The sequence below is a fragment of the Anser cygnoides genome, chromosome 5, assembly GCF_040182565.1.
Source record: "Anser cygnoides isolate HZ-2024a breed goose chromosome 5, Taihu_goose_T2T_genome, whole genome shotgun sequence".
Lineage (NCBI taxonomy): Eukaryota > Metazoa > Chordata > Aves > Anseriformes > Anatidae > Anser > Anser cygnoides.
The window spans coordinates 65109309-65132979 of NC_089877.1; the positions used below are offsets into that span (position 1 = coordinate 65109309).

General features: G+C 43.5%; 1 protein-coding gene across 5 annotated transcripts in view; it reads left to right on the top strand.

Annotated features, from left to right (window-relative positions):
• MDGA2 (MAM domain containing glycosylphosphatidylinositol anchor 2) overlaps nucleotides 1-23671 on the top strand; it is a 336382-nt gene that overhangs the window by 163311 nt on the left and 149400 nt on the right. For all 5 annotated transcript variants that reach the window (XM_066998721.1, XM_048065998.2, XM_048065999.2 and 2 more), the window contains 2 exons: nucleotides 5963-6159; nucleotides 9874-10006. In XM_066998721.1, coding sequence (XP_066854822.1) covers nucleotides 5963-6159; nucleotides 9874-10006 — 330 coding nt within the window. The remainder of the gene's footprint in view (nucleotides 1-5962; nucleotides 6160-9873; nucleotides 10007-23671) is intronic.

Sequence of the window (23671 nt, forward strand, 5' to 3'; positions counted from 1 at the left end):
ATAACGTGTTTTCTCTATAAGACTCCATTAGCTAGTGTTCATTATATTTTTCCTCTCGGGTCCTTCGTGGCTGGACTCCAACCCTCAGCAGAGCATGGCAAGCAGAAATGGTCTCAGGCTGTGCAGGGTGCTGCTGACTGCTAAGGTCATTCTGTGTCTTGTTGTGTTGGAGGATGTTAGCACCCTTCCAGTCTTCTAGCATGTGTCTGATCTTCTCAAAATGCTATTGGAAGTCGATGTAAGCTCATCGGGGGTCTGCCAAGGTCACACTCTGGGTCTTTTTGGAGCAAGCAAGGAGGCTTGGCTTTCTTAGAGACTCTGGCCTTGTAAATGATGCTCACTTCCACTGTCGTAACTCTGCTGCACACGTAGTACAGCAATGCAGATGCGTAAGAAATCTCTTTTAAGGGGCTGGGGAAGGAAAAAATATCTCATGCAGAGCTCCGGGTAACTGAGCTCCCCTGTTTCTGGCATCCCGCCAGCTTGTTTGGAGCTCTGCTACCTGCTAATGGATGGCACGCACGACAGTTCATTACTCTTGCCACAAGTACGCAGGAATATACCCATTTGGTGCATTTTATGCATTTCCTGAGTCAGGTGTAACTGCTTTATATCATACAGTACTACCTAACACCACAAGCCTGAATACTTATTGATAAGTACTGATATGTTAGGTCAAAGAGGCTAAAGTAAGGAAAATAGGGGGAAGAACTTCATATTTTTATATTTCAGAATAACTTACAAGTTAGGCAGGTGGAATATATGCATCACTGTTGCCTCCTGTATGGGTGTCTTGATGAAGCAGTTTCAATCAGTTTACCAGATGCGTGTTTTATTTATTATTATCTTGACTTCCAAATATCGCTTGCTTTGAAGACCTGAAGACAAAGGCAGCTAATTAACAAATGAAATCAGCAAGCTGTGTAGTCCCAGCAGCTGAAAAAAGATGGAATAGCAAATACAGGCTGTGATCCCGCTCCCATGGCTGTCCGTGTGAAACTCCCTGGAGCTCAGGTGAGGGCTGCAGGAGATGGTTGGTCTGCGTTTCCTGCCCACAGCCAGAACGATGCCTCCAGTGCTGTACAGTTCGGCATGCAATGGACATCAACAGCAGCTGCCACACTTCTGTGCACCTTCTACACCAAGGTCTCTGACAGTTGTGCTGCAATTCCTCGTGTGTTGAGATTAGGCCTATTCTGAACGTTTTATTCTGGTTTTTCGGTTTGGTTGAGAGCATAAGAATGTATGAAGGCAATTTTTCCAATACATCGTTGAGCATGCATTTGCCATCTGGGCTTCAGAAAGAGTTTGGTTCAATTCAAAGATTAAAGACTGAAAAATTGAACCTAATGGTGACATAAACCTCTGTGGAAAACATACTTCTGTAATTATTTTCATTTTGATTAATAGACTTTAACTGCATAACACCCATGACTTCAGTTTAATATGCAGAATTATTAGTCAGTTAACTCTTTATAAATTGATCAACCCCAAATGAAAACTTTAAGATTTTTTTTCCTTGTCAAGCACTTCAAAAATTCACCATGTTGAGCTTTCCAATGCTAGATCTTTCTCAGCTGCGTTAAGATCTCTGTCTCTGCCATGAACTCCTCTCTTTCCCAGGCAAATTGTGAGCAATATCTGAAGTCAATAGCTCCCCTACCTGACTGCAGAAGCCCTGATTGTTCAAATGCTTGTAGCGAAGAACAAACACCCACGGATACTTGCACATATGCACAGAGATTTAAACAATGTATTCTAGCCTCTATTTGGAAATTTAAATATCAATTAGTAACAATTCAGTTGGACATTGAAGCTGGAGTTCTGGAGAGCTCCGACAAGTGGGCATTAATGCCACCGGGATCAGGTGACTTTAAAACAGCCCAAAGGCTATGAATTTGGCAGTTACCTGCCTCCATTGTAATAACTCCACAGAATGCCTTGGCAGTATTATAAAAAGCGTATTTTGTATTATGTTTGCAGCTCTCACACTGTCTGAGCAAAATACAGTCTTATATAACAACCTCCTAAAACATTCGTCTAACCCTGCACAGCAACAGGGCAGGCAGTTGAACGATCAGTGAAATCTCACAACAATTGCAAGCATTATTTTGTCTCCTATTAGTGCTTCTTTTGCTGTGATGCAGCTGTCAAGATCTTTCCAGCACTGCTGATGGAAAAATCAGTCATGTTCTGCAGTGCAAATTCTGTATTAATTGACCATTATGAAATGCTTTGGCAGAGGGCTTGCTACATTTGCGTTTCCAACTTCAACTTCTTTCAGCTTTCTTTATACTCCTGTCAAAGTCCATCCCCTGCCGTACTACAGGGCCATGTGGAAAGAGGGTACCTGCTTTAGGGACCAGAGGGGGTTAGTTCACATCAGCATGCACCCATTGCAAGAGAGCAGACAGCATGAGGAAGCGATGGCATCTCATCTCTTGGTATCTCAGAGTGATTTAGGTTGGAAAGGACCTCCAGTCCAACCCCCTACTCAAACCGGGGCCAACTCCGGGGCCAGTCAAGCTTCAAATGCCTCCATGGACGGGTACCCACAGTGTCTCTGGAGCCATGTCCAAGCACTTGTCTGATTGCACAGGGAATTTGCCTTCCCAGAACGGTTGAGGTTGGATGGGACCTCCAGCATCATCTAGTCCAACCCCCCTGCTCAAGCAGGGTCACCTAGAGCATGTTACTCAGGATCACATCCAGGTGGGTTTTGAATATCTTCAAAGAAGGAGACTCCATAACCTCTCTGGGCAGCCTGCTTCAGTGCTCCGTCACCTGAACCATGAAGAACTTCTTCCTTCTTACAGCGATGAAACCTCCTGTGGTTCAATTTGTACCCGTTGTCCCTTGTGCTATCAGTGGCCACCACTGAGAAGAGTTTGACCCCGTCCTCTTAACATTGTCCCGTCAGGTAATTGTAGAGATTGATAAGATCCCCTCTCCATCTCCTCTTCTCTAGGTTAAACAGGCCCTGCTCACTTAGTCTTTCCTCACAGGACGCATGCTCTAATCCTATAATCGTCTTCATGGCTCTGTGCTGGACCCTCTTGAGAAGTTCTACGTCCCTCTTGTACCGGGGAGCCCACAACCTTCACTTACAACCAGGAAGAATTTCTCTTGGTGCAACTTACACCCGTTGGCTCATCATTTTTCTTTCTGCTCTGCACCTCTAAGAGGAATTTATCTGCTCTGGTCGTGTCGCAGCAGTCAGTCAAAGACAGACTTTAGATCACTTTTTCACCTTTCCTTTTCGAGCCTGGCCAAACGCAGATCCTCAGCCTCTGTTTGTATGTCACCTGCTTCAGCCCCCAGTTGTCTTGGCGGCCTCCTCTGCGCTCACTCTCGTATGTCCGTGTCTTCTTCTTTGTAAAGATAGTCAAATCGTGGACACATTGCTCAGGACATTGTCCCACAGGTGTGCATGGAGGGGCAGGATCACTTCCCTGGACATGCTGCTCTCTTGCTGTTGCAGCCTGGGAGGTGTCCGGCCTTCATGGGTGTAGAGACACCCACATCAGCTTTTCCAACAGGACCTCCCGGCCTCTTCTGCAGAGCTGTTTTCCGTCCAGTCAGCCTCATCCTGCCGCGTGTTGAGGTGTGGATTGCAGCCTTGCACTGTCAGGCTTCACAGCCACCTTGAAAACCCCATGTTTAGGCTTTAAGTGACTCAGTCTGTCTAGTCCCGAGTAACTTCATCAAAATGACACCGAGTCAAGACTTGAACCTCTGCATATTTCATCTAGGAGGATGCACCTTCATCCGAGGGGGAGAGATTCAAGGAGCTGTTCCACGGCTTAGGGCTGGAAGCCCTTTGCTAGCCACCATCCTTGTTTGGGGCATAAGGAGGTGCTTTAATAAGCAGACACTGCAAAGCATTCATGCGTGAAATGTTCTGTTGTTCATCAAAACGTAGGGAACAGGTGTTTGGGCCTAGGAATTGAAGCAAGCTAATTTCCTTCTTTGTATTTTCTATTGCATGAGTAGAAGATGGCGTTTCAGCAATCCCTTCCCTTTTTCTAATGCTACTGTGATTTAAAATAACCTTTAAAACAAAAATGAAATCTCATTAGAAAATGCCATCCTAATTTGGAACAACAGTTTCATAATTTGTTTCTGTGATGTTAACTAAAATGTTTTGTAGGGTAGAATGAACGTAACATTTACTTAAAATCCATACACCATTATAAGGTATTATTACTTGAATTATTCCAAATTTTGGAACATGTTTTGTTTCTAATTAATCAAGAGACTCTCAGGCTTTGTTCTTGTTATGCAAATCAAAATGTAAGCCTCTAAAGAATAATTTTAAGTGCAGACTGTTTTTCAATGTGGACATTTGAAACATGCTAATCTCTTCAAATTGTTAATGATGGGCTTCCTTTATTAATCTTTTTTTTTTGTCTACCAGACCTCTAATTTTTCAAAACTACCAAAAATCTGAATGTTAAAAGAGCTGCTGCACTGATGGCCTGTCTGGCACAATATCCTCTGGTGGTTACGGTTGCGTTCAGCTGGCACTTGGGGAAAGGACGTGGGAGCAAAATGCAGGTGATGCTTCCACCCCAACAACTGCCCTTGTTTTCAGCACCGTTGAAAAGGGACGGAGGGATGGGTGCCTCCAGTCATGGCAGCGTTCCCGTTGGCGCTGGTGGTTATAAGGGTTGAGCACCCTGGTTCTGCATTTTGCTGAATTGTAGCCTCAAGTAAACCTGGTGAATTATACTTGGATAGGCACTCACCTGTATTCACCCTTGCAGAAATAGGGTTGCATTTGTGGATGAGTAATTAGTTAAGAACTGCTTGAGGTGTTACTTAGCCTTTATTTTGAGGAAAAAGCGCTGCTGGGGAGGTTCTGCAGGTGTTCCAGTCGAGGCTGAGTTGCACGTGGAAACACGCCGTAGCTGTGTGCCTGCAGGTGGGCTTGGTCCTCCTCTGTGGGTAACGGCACCGGTGCTGTGCTGTAACTGCTGGCTTTGGGCAGCAACCTGTGTTGGCTGCCAGCTTGCTGGGCGGCGGAACTCCTCCCGAAAGCTCGGTGAGGATCTGCTGACCCTGTTGGTTGGGGCCAAGTGTTTTTAGCTGGTGATGACAGCCGTTGTTGTTGTTGCTTTTTTTTCTTCTTGGGTGTAATCATTCCTTCAAACAAAGCTCATCGTAAACAACAGTAAACCCCCGCAAACAGGAATTTACTTGTTCCTGGTGGAATAAAGCCCAAATTAATTCATTAAGTGTACTCACATTCCAAGGGCTATCTCTATTTCTTCCCTATTTAAGATGAATGAGTTCTGTTGTGGGGATCTAATTTTCTCTGTGATGAAGCAGTGGGAGTAATTATATGATATCTGTATTTTAATCAAGAGAAGTGTGTTCCAAATCCTAGGATGAATTTACCTGCCTGAAGTTAAATGCATGTAACTGAACGAAGGGAATGTGCGTTAAATTACTGTATTAAATTGCTGCTTTAAAGGAAAACAGATGCGTTCACATGATCGACATTCCAGTGGATCCTACCATTAGGATGCAAATGAGCCTGACTATTTATTATCAAAGCTTGATAAACTACTTTTTTTTCTAAGAGATGTTTAAATTAAAATCATACATAAAAAATCAGTAGTGGGGATGAAAACTAGGTGAAACCTAAATATTAATGGAAACATGTCAGAAATATGATTGATACTATCATAGTATCACGTGTATTGTAATAAGCCAGGGTGGTGAACAAAGATCCAGTTTTGCTAGGTGCCGTACGGATGAAAACAAACTCTAAAACTGGATTCTGCTCAGGAAGTTTTCAAACGTACATTTATGGGTTTTAGAGCTGCACTGCTTCTATTTTGCCATGACTTGTGTACAGGGCGGTACATGTGCTTCCCTGCTCACCGCTGGTGAATGGTAAGGATCGCGGTGTTGGTGGAGCCTGACTTTATCTCCGTTGTTTCTTCTGCCTTTCCAGATTTGGATGACCCGATAGTGACAGTCCACCAGAGCATCGGGGAAGCGAAGGAGCAGTTTTACTATGAGAGAACTGTGTTTCTCAGGTGCGTTGCCAACTCCAATCCGCCTGTTCGGTACAGCTGGAGACGCGGCCAGGAGGTACTGCTGCAAGGCTCTGATAAAGGAGTTGAGATCTACGAGCCCTTCTTTACACAGGTAGGAAATGAAGTTACAGTATTTATCCCTCCTTCAAGTGCTTGCACCAGGGACTTTGTAACTGGACGTAGAGCTTGTCTGTCTGCACATCTGCTGGGTTCGCGGGGTGCTTGGTGGGCATGCCCTCCAGAGAACCACAGCCTGGCACATCCACCCATGTAGTTTTTAAAGAGCTACTAATATAAAAGATGTCTTTTTATTTTTTGATAAAGAAATTTGGAAGTAGGAAGCTATGGGAAGATGCACAGTGAGTGCTGTCTGCAGGGGCCCCTTTGAAGTCATTTTGCTTGAGCCTGCAAGCCCAGTGCTCTGATTTGACTGCTATTTCCTAATCTTTTCCAATACAATGCAAAGTGATTCTGCACAGAAGTTACAGCCTAAAAAGCTTTTCATGAAGGCTAAACTCTAAGGCAACTCCCTGTTTTATTATTATTATTCCACCTTCCACATCTTTGAATATAAGGTTTTTGTTCCAGACTTACACACTTTAAAGATGATGTGGCAAAAATGGGAAGAAGTGCTTTTTATAAGTGTTCCTACTGTTACTCACAGCCACGAAAGCAGACTGCGCTATCAAAAGAGTCTGTCAGATTAGATCAGATTAATTTATTGTTAGCACACTTACACAGTCTCCGAATAAAAAGGTGACATATCCTATTGTCTATGGAGAAGTGTGTGTGATGGTACGAGAAAAAAAAAGAGAAAGAAGAAAAGAAAAAAAGAGAAGATGTTATTTTGGAAACTCTCAAGCAACAACAAGTAAAGACAAGTGAAAACTGCCTGGTAATTTGGTCTTCATAGCAGAAAGCAAGCTGCAAATTTCATAAATAATTTTCAGCTAATGATTTGAGAGCACCTTCAGTTTTTCTTATTATTGTGCTTGACAGCTTTATATTGCTACCATGGCTTGGTATTCTACTGAGAAATGTGTGCCTGGAACCTTGCAGAGATGAGAATTAGATTACATAGTCAAGTTATCGGTCTCCTAAAAGTGATGAAATTATTTTTAATTTAACGTGTATGGATTCAGTTTAGCAAATGTGTGGCTTGTTTCTTTGGATTCAAGTGTGTAAACGCAAGTATCTTTATGCTTTAATTAAAAAGCGAGGGACTCCCTTGAGGTGGTCCTTTTGGTCTTATAATATCTCAATATGGAAATGCTGATTAATACCTTTCCAATCATCTAACAAGAACATATCTAATAAAATGTGTCACAGGAAATTAGATTCAATATTAAAAAAAAAAAAAAAGATACCAAAAAAAGATACCTAGCTTACGGGGAGCGTTCTGCCTAGACTCTCTGTCTGGGCCCAATTAATCTGAATAAATCTGATTGTCATGTCGATAGTCCAAAGCTTATCCATAACCTTTTTATGTTTTTTGGAGGTCAGGTTGAATTAAGTATATCTTGTCTGTGTGCCTGCAAGGTCTGATATGTGTTTATAAGAGGAAAAGATGTAATTAAAGGTTTAAGAATCATAAATGTCTACTGCACGTCTCTGCAGAATTGGTTCTGCTTATGATATGGTAACAAATGGTAAGAGCTGGTGTGAAGAGGGATAGAGGGGATATATATTCAGAGCACCAAGAGGTGAATTTGAGGTGACATTTGTTTGTTGGTTGCTTTAAAGCTGGATTATCAATCTGAAAATCAAAAGAAATGTGAGGGAAAACAGTAGCACAAATAATTTTTCTAAGTTATTGTGCCCCAAAAGGCCAGTTTTTCTTTATGCTAGTTTCTTTGTTTTATCAAATCGCAGAAGTCACTTTAAAAACTGGGCAAATAAAAAAGAATTCTTGAACTTTAAGCACAGATTTTTTTTGATGAGTAAGGTAATGTCAGCTGCTTATTTTAGCTGCCATGAGGGGGTCGGGAAGGGGAAAGAACAAACGTGCAGTCTCATCTGTGGGAGTGTTTGAAATACTGAATTTTTCGAAACTGAAATCTTGATGCAGATTTTTTTCCTAAGAGTTTGCATCATCCTCATTGCACATTGTAATTGCACAGTCTGAGCACAAGATTAAATTTGCTGTATTTACAATAATTATGCAATTAGACATAATTAGACTAATTATTCAAACCAATGAAGAAAATAGATATATATTTTTACAAATCTCTGCAATCTGGGAACATGATCCAGAATGCCATTGTGAGTTCAGCTCACAAGTTCCACTTGGAGTCCGCAGCTAAAGACCAAATCAGTGGGATGTAGCTGCTCTGTGTTTGAGTCTAATCCAGAACTTAATGGCTTTGGTATCTGCGTTTCCACTAACCAGGATCAGGCCCTTCTCTAGTCCAGATGAATCTCTTTGTAAAGTAGGATCTTTTTCTTTAGGAACACCCATTCAAGGCTTCAGCCGTGCAAACACTGAATCAGCATGAGCTTGATTTTAATCACATCATTTCTGTGGGACTGATTGTACATACAAAGCACTTCAGTTCCAATGCTCCAAACATCTACTGAGCTTGATTTAATGAGTATCTCTTTTCTTTTCTTGCTAACTGTATCTTCTTCTCTTGTTTTTGTTCATTTGTTTTTGTTTTGTTTTGTTTTTGCTAGTGCTATGCGTGCATTTTCACAGACGACCACATATTTCCCTATATGCGCTCATGATGTTATTAAAAAAGGCAATATGTTTCCCAAGCCGTGATGAAATTAGGAGTGGTAGCAGCTTTATAATAACATAATAATGAACATTTTTCATAGTTTCCTCTTTTGATGCCTTATGAGCTGGCTCAGTGTTTGCCTCCCAGGGCTGGGGCTGTGCCGCAGCCTGTCCCAAGCACAATACCTTTTTAGCTTATCAGCATAAACACAGGTGAAGACTTGAAAGTGGGCAGCTGGAGGAGGAGGTTGAAAATGCAGGGAAGTTTGTTATTTTAGTGCTAGGATGAATAATATGCATGTATAGCTAAATGGAGACGTATCTGATGTTTCTGCAGCCCTCCACTGTCGCTCTGTCATGTGTGATGCCCCGCTGTGCTCTGCTGTACTCACCTGCTTTCTTCTTGCCTTTTGTGCTCCGTGGCATCCCTGTGTGCTCAGTCTAACAGGGGATGTTGTACCTAACAGTCCGTTCAGCTTTCTGTTACTGCTTTTGCTAACAATACTTCAAGATTTTGCATACGTATTTCAGCAACTTTTTCTCCCGAGTTCCCAGCTCTGCGGTGCCCATTTCACATAGAGCTGCTGTGGAAATCTCATGTTTGGACACTACAGTTTTCTCTTGATCACATCAGAAGGAACTCCTTCATTACACGTCCTATTCAGGTCCCTGCTCCATCATTTACACCCCTGGCTAAAAATAAAATCCATCAGGAGCTCATTTTCAAAGGAGAAGCAGCAGGATTTCTGTAGCTTATGATTCTTTTCATCAAGCAGATTGTACTTTACGACGTATTATCCAGAATAATGCTGTGACTTCAAAGACTGCCAAAACAATTTCCCCCCTTGCCACTCTCTTTTCTTCTGCCTTTAATATATAAGGTGGGCTATGGCTTTAGGCTATGCCAGCCACCATTCTTTCTGCTATTAAAAAAAAAAAAAAAAAAAAAGAAAAAGGAAAAAAGGTTTTCTGGACCATTTCAACATCTTCTTACTAATTGGCCACATCTGCACCTCCCGCCTCCTGGAAGTCATCCTGAGTGCACCCTGCAGCTCTCCTCGCTCCTCTGCTTCAGGCTCTTCCTAATGCTGTCTCTTGCTCCTGCAGGGGGAAACGAAGATCCTGAAGCTGAAGAACCTCCGACCTCAGGACTACGCGAATTACAGCTGCATCGCCTCGGTGAGGAATGTCTGCAGCATTCCCGACAAGATGGTGTCCTTCCGACTCTCTAACAAAACAGGTGAGCCTCCAGCAGTGACTGTCCCTGCTCATTTAATGTTCCTTTGGTGGTCTTTTGGGTTTCACGGCTTAGTTGTGTCACTTACAATATGTGTCTGTATAGTAGGAGCTACTGCGGTTGGAACTATTTAGGACCAAGCTGTAGAAGTCAATTATTTCAGTTGTTTTTCCTTTTCTCAGCAAAGTTAAGATTTGAAGAAAATTTCGTTTATTGGTATCAATATTTATCACTTTCTAGGTTTTATATCACGATTTATATTTTCCTCCAGTGTCAGGAGGTTTTGTTGGTGTGAATAGACTTGACTTCAGAGAAGGGATTGCAGCGAGGTAAAAGGAAAGGGCTTCTCAACCAAGGCTGGCACAGAGTAGAACATTCCTTTACAAGTCCTCCAAACACTCTCAAATGCTTCTCGCAACATTTTGCTGGAAGCTACTTATTTGTAATCAACAAAACATTTTAGGAAAATAAATCAACCTTTTGATATTCTTACATTGGTTTAAACCATTGTTTTGATATATTGATTGATCTGATATATTCTTACAGTGAATGAAACATTGACTTCTTACATTGATTTAAATAAAAACATTTTTTTCAGATTTAATTGCTTCAAATGAAAATATTCAAGCAGTCAAGTGTTGAACTGCTTTGCAGCAGGTTACCTGGGCATTTATCTGTCTCTGACCAAGGTGTCTGCGTGTTATGGCATTTCTTGTGCCTTTGCTCTTTTCTTTGGACTTGGTCCTGGCTGAGCAAATGTCCAGTTGTGCATCTTCCTCTCTTCAGTGGTTGTGTCATTGTTGTGGATCTGGAGAGTCTCGCGCCAGCTGGTGATCGCAGGAAGTGGAAGCACACTTTTGAATGCTGGTTTCTGGCAGGATGGAAATTATAGATTTTGAATCTCTTAAAGGTTTTGCATCCAGGATCAGCAGATGATGTGTGTCTGAAGTGCTTTATAGACTTGAAGCCAAAGAGCAAAGTCCTTGGCTTAGGGTTTTAAGTAATTAGAGATTTCAGAGAAGTGTTTTCTGGAGAACTGTTCTGCAGGAAAGGATGTAACATTTGAAGACTTCAAGTTAGATTATGCTGGGCTGTGCCTTAATAGTGTGTGCCTCAAGGCACTGAAAACAGGTAGCAAATGAACAAAACAGTTGAGGTATTAACATGCTGAGTGCATCTAAGATGAACTATGAATTTTATTTGCACTTGCACATTTCACGTTATTTCTGCTCTCATGGATTTATTCTAAGGAGTTGCCTTCAGCCTTTTCTGAATTTCTGATTTGACAGCAGGGACTCCAGAACTGTGTTATGTACCGTTCCTGTGCACAACCCACTGCAAAGCAAATTAACAGCCCAGCTTTAAAGCTGCCACTGGCAGTAAGGGAATTACAATCAGCTCCAATGGTACCTAGCAAAACGTATTGGAAGCACTCATTTTATTCTCCTACTAATTTTGCCAGGAAGAAAAAAAAAAAACAAAACATCAAAATGTGAGGTTTGGCTTTCTTTACTTGGACTGACTTCATACCAGGAGAGATATGAAATTTCATCTGCTGTGGAGTGGCATAGCTGATAGTTGAGAGCAACTTTCCTCTCCACACTAGTCATAACTTTTCCACTTTCTTGCATGAGAATGAAGGATGAGGGTTGTAACCTGCAGTCTGGTTGCTCAGCAGAAGTTGTAGGGCTCTTCTTTTTCCAGCTATAGAAGTTGTCTTGTCTAGTGCCTGCATATTGGCCATGACCATTATGTTCTCACAAGCAGGGCTCAGCCTCACTGAAGTATTTCCTTCACTCATTTGTAAGAGGGGATGATTTTATTGGTGGTGCCTGAGCAGTCTCTACCATGCTGGACCTCAGCTGCTACAGAAATTTGTTTACACTATGGTAATGGTGAAACTTGAAATAACATGGCCATTCCGAACTGAGTATAGGTGATCTTGATCTTATTTTGCCACAAAAATGAATTATTTCCACCTTGCAAATGTCATGCTTATTTTGGGAGAAAGTTTCTTCTCTGGGAGGTAGTAGCGGTACATTAACAGGAGGAGCTCTTCAGGAATAGTTGACAAGTAAATAAACCTGAAAATGCATATTCACACTTCTCGTGAAGAACCTCGTGGCAACTACCATCAAGAGCAAGATTAAATAGCTATAGTAATTACTGCAATAACTCATTAAAGATGATGACTGATATGTTGATGACTCTGGGACAGAACTTTCTCATTTGATATGACATCTGTTGTAGCTATTTGTTAGAACTTCACCTTGAGTAACTTCATAGAAGTTACGTAAATGATAAATGCAGAATAATCCAGCATAAATCCACCTTAATGAAAACCAGAACCCAAACCCGATACTCTGCTATAGAATAGTCCTAGCCTGTCCATCTGTTTTTAATTTAAGGCTGAAGGCACATTATGGAGATGTCTATATAATGGAAACAATAAGGACACAAACAGAAGCGTCTGTATGGTTTGCAAACATGCGTGATATTTCTGGTAATGGAGGTGACTCCAAGTGAGTTTAAGTTCAGCTACTAATTATGTGACGTCACAGTAAAATTGCTGGCAATTTCCTTGTTCGCATTTATCGGGTCTGTGAGCAGAGCTGGTGGGAGAGTTGTTGAACTTTAGTTGGCTGTTCTGTTTGAGAGAGGTGAGTAAGGAGGGTAGCTACGAATACAGCAGCTGTGGGTTTCCACCTTGTTTCGGCTGTGATTTGGCTCACTCGGTTCAGAATTCTGTTGCATGACGTGGAATTGCATTATTTGTCAAGCTCCCTTTGATTGACTGAGTTGAGGGTAAAGTTGGGAATGTCTTTCCTTGCCATGGATGCGTATTCCAGGTTGGGCTGCTCAGGGACATCGGCTGTCCCAGCAGGCAGATGGAGTTTGCGGGGGTCTGTGGACCATCTGCACAGAGCAGCTAACTCTTCGGGTGATGGACACGGTGGTGGGAGGCTGCGTGCTGCAGGGAGCACCTTGGCTCCCCACCGGCCCCGACTGATTGCCACGGCGTGCTTATGCGCGGCAGGATGTCGGCACGCTGCAAGGAGCGTTTGTCACATATGATGATTGTTGGCAGGCTGCGAGTGAGGAAGTGGCGCCCAACAGATGTGAAACAAAACCAACGTAGCAATTACTGTGTCCCGAGAAATTCTTAACGCTTTTACGGTATCCTGCTACTACCCTAAGTGCTGTTTGCTTCCAGGCCACTGAGGCTTTCACAGATGACAGTCAAGTCACCTGTTTAAACTTTTTGCTTGATAATCTTCCCGTAGTGTAAGAGAGTACGGTGTCAGAGATGCATGAACACATTTTGCCTGTTTCTTTCTCTGAAACGCTCGAGTGTCCCCACCCTCCCTTGCCAAGAACTGTAGGTGACATGGGGATGAATGTAGACATTCATTTCAAGGAAAGCATGCAAACCCGAGCGCTCTCCTGCTACTATTTATGCCACAGGCTCTTTCATACATCTATACTCCTGTTCACACACCAGAGTTAAGAGACTAATTTGAGGAACACCAGGCATGTCTTCGGGTGAGTAGTTGAGATTTCTGTTCAGTGCAGCCTGCTGGATTGTCCCTGTGACCTTTTTGTTTTCTGTGCTCACTCTGTCTTGCTGATTGTTTGATTGTGTGTCATGGCATCACCAGAATAACAATCAATTACTGCGATATAACCAACCCAAAGAAAACTTCCTGCCTGCCTCTTGAATAATTAGAGAAGTAATTAAGCTGATGCCGTCAGATGAACACGTATTCATCAGTATACTTTGGACATGCTGTAGGTTTAAAGTGTTACACATAGGAATAATTAGGTACACTCACACCCCCTTCATTCAACAGCAGTGTCTTAATTACATCGGTTCTGCATGAGGATGTGGAGCCTTAGACACATCATCGTGTGCCTGTAGATACTGCAGGAGTTCGAGTGCGTCGGCATCGTTTTTCAGACACGTGGATTTCTTTGTTCCAGTGCAGACTGGTTTAAAATACAAAAATAAAATGGATGTTGTAATGAGAGAAGCTGAGATCATCTCAGAAGCATGTGACTATGCATATGCTGAAGCCCAAGAAGACAATTAGCACTAATATTGTACAGCAGCATGCAGAGGCACTTGTTGGGCCCAGACCCACTTTGTATCTAAAGACAGCTATTACTCTGCAAGTGTATTATCTAAATAGATGAGAAATTTGAAGGGAAGCAGAAACACTCCGAAATGATTCACCTGCTGTCAGATTGCTGGTGAGTGGCAGGAGCACAAATAGAAGGCAAGATGTGAAGAAGAACAGCAAAGGGACTAATTTTGCAGCTCTCATTTGTTTTTAGTAGACTGAGTTCCTTTAAAATCAGCACATAGAAGTTAATTTGGGTAAGTTAATGCAAGAAGGAGTTCTTAAAAAAAATAGGAAGAAAAAGCAGAAAGGCAGCTGCTTTGCAACAAAATCAAGGGGTTATTCTGACAAGAAGGAGGAACCCTGACAACTTTCTCAGTGTATGTGCTTGAATTCAGGCTGTCGGAAGAGGAGCACCTGTGAGAGTGGGTGTCACACTGAGTCATGACCTCCACACTTTCACAGTTTCTACGTTTTCAGTTTTTGTTGCCTCACTATGTCCCCTGCGTACCCAGGAAGACAGTCTGGCTGATCGGATTCTGGCTCCTACACCACCCTTGGGGCTTTTCTTGAGGTTGCTGCTGTCCCATCTCTCCCCTGAAGCCTCAGAGGGTTCTTGCAAGGTGCTGAAGTGTCTCTTCCCCATTCAAGTTTTTGAGACATTCACGTGTCTCTTCCCCATTCAAGCTCTTAGAGCTTGTTTGTATTCCTGAAATCAGTGACATTTTCCCTCCAAATACTCCTCACAGTTTGGAACAGCAAGAATCATGAAAAACAGCTGGCAGCAAATGTTTGTGGGGTGGGGGAGCACAGTGCTGCAGGTCCATTCTTCTCATAGGAATGGCTCCCTGGGACCTTTCTTATCACCTGCTCCCACTTACAGGTGGTTTGGGATCACCCCCGTGATTCCTTTGTCTACCTTTTCTTTCTCTTGCCTCTTTTGGGTAAAACCTTTGACGTGATCTCCTATAGTATCCTTATAGCCAGGCTGGTGAGAGGTGGATGATTAGTGGAAAATCGGAGGAGTCTTTGCGTTTGAAGGGTGGTATGGTGTCCAGCTGGTGGTCATTTACTCAAGTCCTCCCTTAGGGATCAAAACCGGAAACAACGTTGTACAATATTGTTATTAGTGACCAAAACAATGGGACCAAGTGCACTTTGAACCAGTTGTTGGATGATGCCAAGTCTGGGAGGGCGTGGGGCTAGAGAACATCACATATGGAAGAGTCTGAGGGATCAGGGTTTGTTCGGCTTGGGGAAAATGCTTGAAATTTGACCGTATAGGGCCTGGATAGCCTGGTGTGATCAGCATTGCTTGAAGCAGGAGTCAGAGCAGAAATCCTTTGTGATGGAGATGATCTATGGTTCTGTGACTAAAATACGCACATCAAAAGGAAAAACAATGCTGTGGAAGCTGTAGTTTCAATTCAGCATTATCTCCTCTCCCCAGGACCTCCCTGTTTGTGCAAGAACCAATGAAAGCCCAAAGGAGCTGTCACCCTGCCTGAGCCTGAGCCCTGCATTGGTACGGAGGCACTTGGTTTGATGATGCTCAGCAGGAGCAAGCACAACGTCCCTTGGAAATGTAGGGATTATATTAGTCCAAGCATTAATTATGCTCTATATCAAGCATGAATTATTGACAGATGATATTAAAATCTCTCTCCAGCTTGTATGTGACTCACTATTTAATCTATAGAGTGGGGAAAGGTGACTTGAAATACAGCAAACTCTGAATCTCGCATCGTAATGCTTGCATGTAATAGTAATTATGAATGGATCCTTTTAAGAGTGTTCATTGTTTCAAAGTGTTGAAGCATGATGCTTACCCATAAAACCAAACATCTAGCTTGAAAGGTTTATTTCAAACATCATTAGGATATGTAAAGAGTAGAAATAAATAGGCAGCTTTCAATATGAAAATTCTGGGCTTCCTATAATGTTTCTTCTAATTTGATTGAGTAAAAGCAAATAAAACATTGATCTTGAGCTACAAAGCAATTTCAGGGCCATCGATTCATTTGAAAATGTGTATTAGTTTGAATTAGACAGTTAAGGCTGTGTAGTACAGGTATCAGTACAGTATCATTAATGTTTAATGTTGAGGTTGATTTCTGGCAGCTTCTAACATAGAAATAATCCAAAACAGTAACTTTTTACCAAAAAGATGGGTATTTCAATATGTGATTTTTCAGTTGCATGACGGAGTTCATTCACATAGCAGCAGAAGCTGGCACTCTGTCTGGGATTTGGTGGGAATCAAATTGAAAAAAGCTTAATTCACTTCTAATCCCTCCATTAAACAGTAGTCTGTCATGACAAATTTGCTTTGTTTCTCTTCATTCAGACAATACATCTTTAAGAGAATTATCTGACCTTAAAAAATATTTCTCTTAGCATCCCCTGGCGTTCTAAAGATTGCTATAGTGACACATGGTCCTGCACTACAAAGGCCTGAAATCCTCGGATAAGAAATACAGCCAGCTGCATGCTCAGAGCTGAATGCTAAAGGTAGATGGTATTAATGCTGTAGTAAGAAGGAATAATAGAAAATAAAGCTGGTAATGACCCTAAGAGGTCATCTATTCCTATTCTTGATGGCAGAATGCACTGGATCTAAACCCTGTCCTACCAGTGTCTGTTGGACCTGTGTTGAGGAGCTGCCAGCAGCAGAGGTTTGGCATTATTGGCAGGCAGTCTGGCCCTGTGCTTGCACGTCCCAGCTGCTGAAAGCGTTATCGGATGTCCAGCCCAAACCTGCCTTTCCGTAACTGCAGCCCATCACTCTGCTCCTGTCTGCTGTGGCATGGAGATTACCCTCTTCCTCCCCACAGCAATGTTTTGTGTACTGAAGGTGGTTATCTTGTCCTATCTCTTCTGTTGCGTAATGGACCGAGCTCCTTATTTTGTTCCCCATGAATAACATCCTCCGCGCCTCACACTGTTCCTGTTGATGTTCTCTGTCCACCTCCCTGGTGGAATTCAGTGCTTCAGGGCATGTAGGATGCTCTGCACCCAGCCTCATCAGCGTGGAGCTCGATGCAGGGCTCTTTTTGTACATCTCCCAGCAACGTTCCTCTTTATGCAGCTCCATACGATGGCTGCTGACTTTTGCTTATGGTGGATGGCAATCTGAACACAACACTGAGGGTCTTTTCTCTGCATCACCAGTTAGTCAATCACTCGTAATCCACTAATTGGATGATTGTTACTGTCGAAAGACAGGATTTGTCTCGCCTATCTAGCATGCTGAAAGCTTCAGTATCTGTACTGCGCTGGCTGTTCAAGGAGCACTATACTCAGTGGAGGGAAACATCTCCGAAGAGCAATTCGTCCCATCTATTTTTGGAGAGCAGGAACTGGGCTTTAGGGGTGCTTATATCTCATCAAGATCCGTGACCTCGCATTGCACGCCTGACATTCCAGTGGTTTAAATTAGCAGAGATTTAAACCTACATTGGTTAAATGTAGGCTTGCATCTAAATATAGTGATGAAGGGGACAGTTTCATGAGCGGGTTAAGCTGATTTAACACTACTCTGCTGCTAAAGGGAGGATCCTGCCTTCCCTTCATACCCTCTTGATAAAATGTCCACAGAATGAATAGTTCATACAGTGTGGGAGCTGTGAGCTATTGTAGTTGTCTCCAGAGCGTAACCACCGAGGAAGTGCTCTGAATAGCAAACGTATCCGCCTCCCTTCCTCCCTGTTGGAGCTATCAATGCCACATCTGTGCGTGAACGGCAGCACGAGCAAAGTGCGAGTCATCAAAGTGCTGCTGCTGCTCGATGAAAAGCAGCCAGGCAAATTGGGAAGAAAGAAGATGAGTCATCAAAGCTGCGTCCCCATTGGTTAAAAAACAGAAGATTTCAGAAAAAGTTGGGGGAGGAAAAAAAAAAAAAAAGCTATTTAGAATGGAGGGAGAGGAAAGGGTTACCTGCTCCCTCCCTGGGTCTGGCACTCCAGGCCAGCTTTTATTCACATATCTGCACCCAGGGGTGTTGTTATATCGGGTAAGGGCTGAGCCCAGCAGAAAATGGACCTCGCTAAATATAATCTGATTCTTTGCTTTATTTCTTTCCCGCAACTCTCCTTCCTGCTTCCCCTGCAACATCATAATTTTACATTCTTGTTAGTATGTCTGTAACTGCGTGTATAAAGTCAAAAAAAGTAATCTCTTCCCTTGAAAGTGCTAGAATTTTAAGGGGAATGATGAAATGAGAAAAATAGCAAGTAACAAAAAAATAAGATTGATCTGTATGCTGAAGAGGTGCCATATGTTTTATGTGTCTAAATGCAAAGTCGTTGAGAACTTGCAGGTTGTTAGAGTGTTTTGCTACTCTTGCGCATGCAGATTGCCTGCAGCAGCTGAATGAGAAACTGCTGAAGTCCACAGCTCTAAGACCAGTCGCTACTTGACACAACTTTATAAAACCACATTTTCACTGTGGGGATGACTGAGCACTCTCACAGCTTGCCCAGTGAGGTTGTGCAGTGTCCGTCCTTGCAGATCTTGAAAAGCTTGCTGGACACGGTCTTGGGCAACCTGCTCTGGGTGACCCTGCTGGAGCAGAGAGCTTGGACCAAGTGGCCTCCAGAGGCCCTTCCAACCTGTGATTCTGTGGTGAATTTCCATCCTACATCAGCAAGGAGCTCAGATTTACGTGTCTCTGCCTATTTTTCCCCCTTGACTTAGTTGAAGAACTCATTGCCAAGCCCAAGGTGAACCGACCCAAGAAGCCTTGATTCTTCCTAGCAGAGTGTGGAGCTAAGTTTGCACAGGCTGAAAGTGCAGCTGAACTGCTGGCACGTGTAAGTGGATGTTTGCTTGACAGTTTGGCCCACTGGAGTATCTTATTCTGGCTGGGTCAATACACGCTGGCACGTTCTGCCAGCAGGATTTCTCTCGTTTGGGAGACCAACAAGAGGAACTGTCAAACATAAGTCAGAAGATTATGGGTCTGTCGGTAAAAAGCAGGAAAGATAAAAGCAGAGAGGATGGGTGCATAAAAGCGGGTTTGGTTGTTTTTTTTTCTGAGAGGGTATTGATGAAAAGAAAGGACCTACAATATTGCAGCGTGCTGTGACAGTGTGGTCAATAAAAAGTGTATTTTTACCCAATAATTTAAAATCTTGACCTCAGCTGGGAATTAAATATATATATAGTTGAACTATACTGGGTAAGTAAATAAGAAATGATGCTCCTAGCACATTGGGGACCTCAGGTGTTCTCTCTTTTTGCTCTGACTTGCAAGGGACTGTTGGTAATGTGTATGTGTGTTATGAGCATATGCGTTGTATTCCTGCAGGAAATCAAGCCTGTAAATTAAACGGATGCACATGCACACATATATATGAGAAAGTGTAATTCAATTATGTTCTATTACTTTGGTTCTGCATATGGAATAATTCACAAAACTGGAGGAAATGATATCTTCTCATTTTTATTCATCATAGATGAGTGAGTTGTCAAGGACATAACTTTCTGCTCTACTTCGACATGGCTATTAAATTGTTAGTTTACTTTTGTATTTCCCAGTGATCCTCAGAGCCAACTGTGACACTTCCTCAGCTCTGTATACCCGCTCCAGATACATATATTTGCCTCATTGTAATTATAACACACCTTGGCATCAGATTTCTTCTGTGTGCTACATCAGCGTCAAATGTCTTTCTCCTCTCGGTGTAGACCTGTCTCAAATACCCAGCCCCGGCAGCAGTACAGACTTCTCTGCTTTCATGTTCAGTTAACATCAGTACTGGGTCAATAATTAGATGTTTCCAGTCTCTCTGCCAGTGATCCCATGGCGGCTCTCTTCAGTGTTGGAAACACTCTGCTGTAGAGCTAGGTTGTCATGTCAGAGGTGCTCGGTAGGCTGATGTTGTTAAGCACGTATATTAGGGTGCTAATGATAACTTAATGACTGCTAGCTTTGCGCTGGATCTGGCAAACTTTTGCTCAAGCCATTAATCAAAAGCAGTGCTTGCCGAGTGCTGTTTTATTACTCTGTGAGGATCGGTGTATGTCATGGACACCTCTTGTAGTTAGTCTCTGTCTGCATGTCAACAGTGCCCAACTTGTCTTGTGTGCACATGTTAATACTAACTAAAAACAAATTGATTCAGTTCTGATTTTAATTCTCCACGGGACTGGTCTAGCTGGGCCTCGGTTTCTGCCCCGCTGTACCTGCAGTAGCGCTCTGTGACGCCCTGCCGTGCGCTGTGGCGTTCACAGCCAGGCTCCGCGGTGCTGTGAAATACGCGGGGTGCAGAAGCAGTGCTTGCACGCGAAAGCCTCTGAACTGAAGTCCCTTTAAAAAGGCTGCAGCTGCAATATGAATGGGACCTGAGCGGCTTCCCTCGCCATGAGTAGTGCCTTGTTCTTCGCAGGGAAGGGCTCGCAGCGGCACTGCGGCTCCCTTTGTGCCCTGGCAAACCAACCATGACTTGGAAATGTGGGACTGGCGCTCGGAAACCCCTGCTTCTAAAGCACGGCAAAGACGCAGAGCTCTTTTGAAAACGGAGCCGTTCTCATTACGGTGTCCAAATAGGATGTTTGGAAAGCTTGTTCCATGCGCTCCCCCGTGGAAATATTTACCAAAGCTTGCTATTGTTGCATTACAAAGTTTATTATTCCTATCAGAGAGTTGAAAGAAGGTTTCCGCTGGGCAGGTTGCCTGGCCGAGCCTGCACTGGTGCCGGGATGAAGGCTCTGGCTGGGAGATGCTTTGCTTGCCACACCTGGCTGGCCCAGCGTTTGTCTCATGAGTGCGGATGGCTGGTGGTCCTCTAAGGGAGACCTAAGCCAGGGTGAAACCTTGGAAGTGGCTCTGGGCTGGTAACACACTCCACTTAGTAGGGACCGGTTTTTACGGGGACGTTTTTGCTGCATTAGAAATTCTGCACAAATTTGTGATTTCACACGTGAGCACCGTCGGTGTCTCCGCCGGTTTTGGTATTGGACAGTTGTGTTGGCCCCAATGCTGAACTTCCAAACCAGTGCTGGATATTGCTTAATTACACAAAACTGAGGACATCAGCCCTGATCTGTGTGTCAGCATATCTCCATGACCCAAACGTGGTTTTGTGGTATGAAGGGATGGAGCTCTGGGGCTAGGAAGAAGGAGAAGAAAAATTTCAGACAGTTTGGAAAGATGAGCAAGAATGAGGATTAAAGTAGTAAATAAATGGCATAATGCATGATTAACCAAATTCAGTCATACAGCAGTGGAAAATAATAAAATACATCCCTAAATTAAACCTTCTAATGGAGTTTTGAGGGATCTCATCAAGATTTAAGCAGAAAATGAGGAACTTATTCCTAAGGCAGGAGGCAGCTGCTTCGCAGAGGGAACTTGTGGCTGGTGTAGTCAGGCATCTTTCCTTTTGATTGCACATCTACCTGCTGGGTTCTGGGGGCTTTGAAGCACTTCGATCTGAAAGTGCCTTTCATGTAAGAAGAGCCCTGTGTAAATGTGGCAAGCAGCCAAGTAGCCTGCTTGGTGAAACTAACTTTTTGCAAAACTTGTATAATAAAATGAAGATTGGAGGCATAAATCGCTGGCTTACTGGCATGGCAATATGCTTCTCTTCAAATGATCCCAGCTGAGACCGTGTGGAAGCTTTTTAGTGAGGAGGTGAGGGTCTCCACCAGCCTCAATGCTTATCTCTTTGTGCCTATCTAAAACTGAACAGGCATGATGTCAGTACGGGCTCCAGCCTTGTGTCGGGAAAGCAGGGCGGTCTGTAGAAGTGGAAGGGAGCGTGGCTCACCCTCGTATTTCTGCTGCCACAGATGGTGTGGCTGCCGCTGGATGAAACCACTTGTGCGCTGGAGGCTGTAGCGAAACTCCCCAAAGCAGCACCGAGAGCAAACACAGCTCCGGCATCTTTCAGGCTTGTGCCAGGAGCACACAACTGCACATAGCGGCTTTTTCAATCGTGTCATTTTAATATGAGTCAGATCTCTTGGAGAAGTCTTTATCTCCTCTTCCTTCTGACTCAGTTGCATGATTTCCTGCTATCTAAACAAATATTGCAGTTTGGGTTTGGGCTGGGGCTGCACCGTGGCTCTCCTGGCTGGGTTCAGTCATGCGAGATGCTTTACAAGCGCATAGGGTGCATAACCACGTGCAGAGCCCATTAGGATCACATCTCATTCTGTCCCTAACGAGAGCCGCTGAGAGACATTTCAGAAGAGTGTATAAAAGCAGTGCAACAGACAGATATGTGATAGTCTGTCCTCCTGCTTGACCAAAAAAAAAAAAAAAAAAAGCCCCGAAGCGTGAGTTTTAATAGTCCTTCAACAATATTTTGGTATAATCATCAACTATTATAATTGCTCTGGATCATCTTGTCATCTTTATAAATGCCTGCTCTATTTTTTAATCACGTTGGACTGAAAATGTAGCATGGCAATGAATTAAACAGTTCTGTTTTGTGCTGTATGTGTGTTTAGCCCCCAGAATTTACCAATAAATGAGACAAAAAAAAACATTTTAGAGAGAGGGTTACACCAAAATTTCCGTCTCCTGAAGTGCACAAGGATCTGAGAGGGTTTGCAGAAGCCCGGGATTGTCTTTTGGCAGTACTTCTTTCTGTCATGAAACTAGAACAGGGAGAGATCCCACCGGGCAGCGAGCTCCATTTCCCCAGCCCAAACCCCTGAGCTGATCCTAAACCTTTGGTCTAACAGGTATTTGCTTGGGAAATCTGGGGGAGAGGGATGCGGTGGCAACCCTAAGCAGCCCAGTTCAGGGCTTACTGTCCCTCCTGTTACATGTTTGTTTTGTTTTTTCTGTGCCTTCACTGCTGTCAGTGCCCCAGCTCTGCATTGCCCCTCTGTGGGAAGGGGCAGCTGCTTGCGGCTGTGTCGCTGCAGCATCCTGTGGGAGCAGGTGGAGGCGTTCCTGTGGTCTGGGAGGGGGAAACATTTCTGGGTGGAGTAATGCAGCAGAGCTACCCAGCGAAGCAGACCTGCAGAATGCCTACATGCTGTTAATTAACCCAAGTTTATTAATACAGGTCATCCAGTGGGTGACTAAACCAGTGCTTTAGCCCTGTTCTTTTCCGCATCCACGTTTGGCACAAAAGCAGCTGCACGTTGACTCCCACCCCTGCCCGTCCCTGGCTGAAGGAGGAAAGGTCAGTGTTTGCTGCACCGAGAGCAGAAATGAGCTCTTGGAAATGGGAAGCGTTGGGCTGGCAGCAGCGCTCAGCACGGAGGGACACAGTCCAAGGGACCTCCAGGAGCCTTGCAGCCTCTCCATCCCCCAGCCGGAGTCTGGTAGCATGCGTGTGACATTCAGCCAGACCAAATTCTGTCACTGCTGCACCGCAAAGCTGAAAATAAGAGGTTCTGTGTTGTTGGTACGCTGCCATAAAGTGCTGATTGTCTGTAGGACTTCAAGCAAGGAAATATCAAAATAATAGATCATTGTTCCTGTGGTTTCATATTCTCTTTGCAATAGACATTTGACCCTTTATATGCTACAGTGAGTTTCATTTGCAGGAACCCTTAGTATCTCTTCTGAATTATTTAATATTCT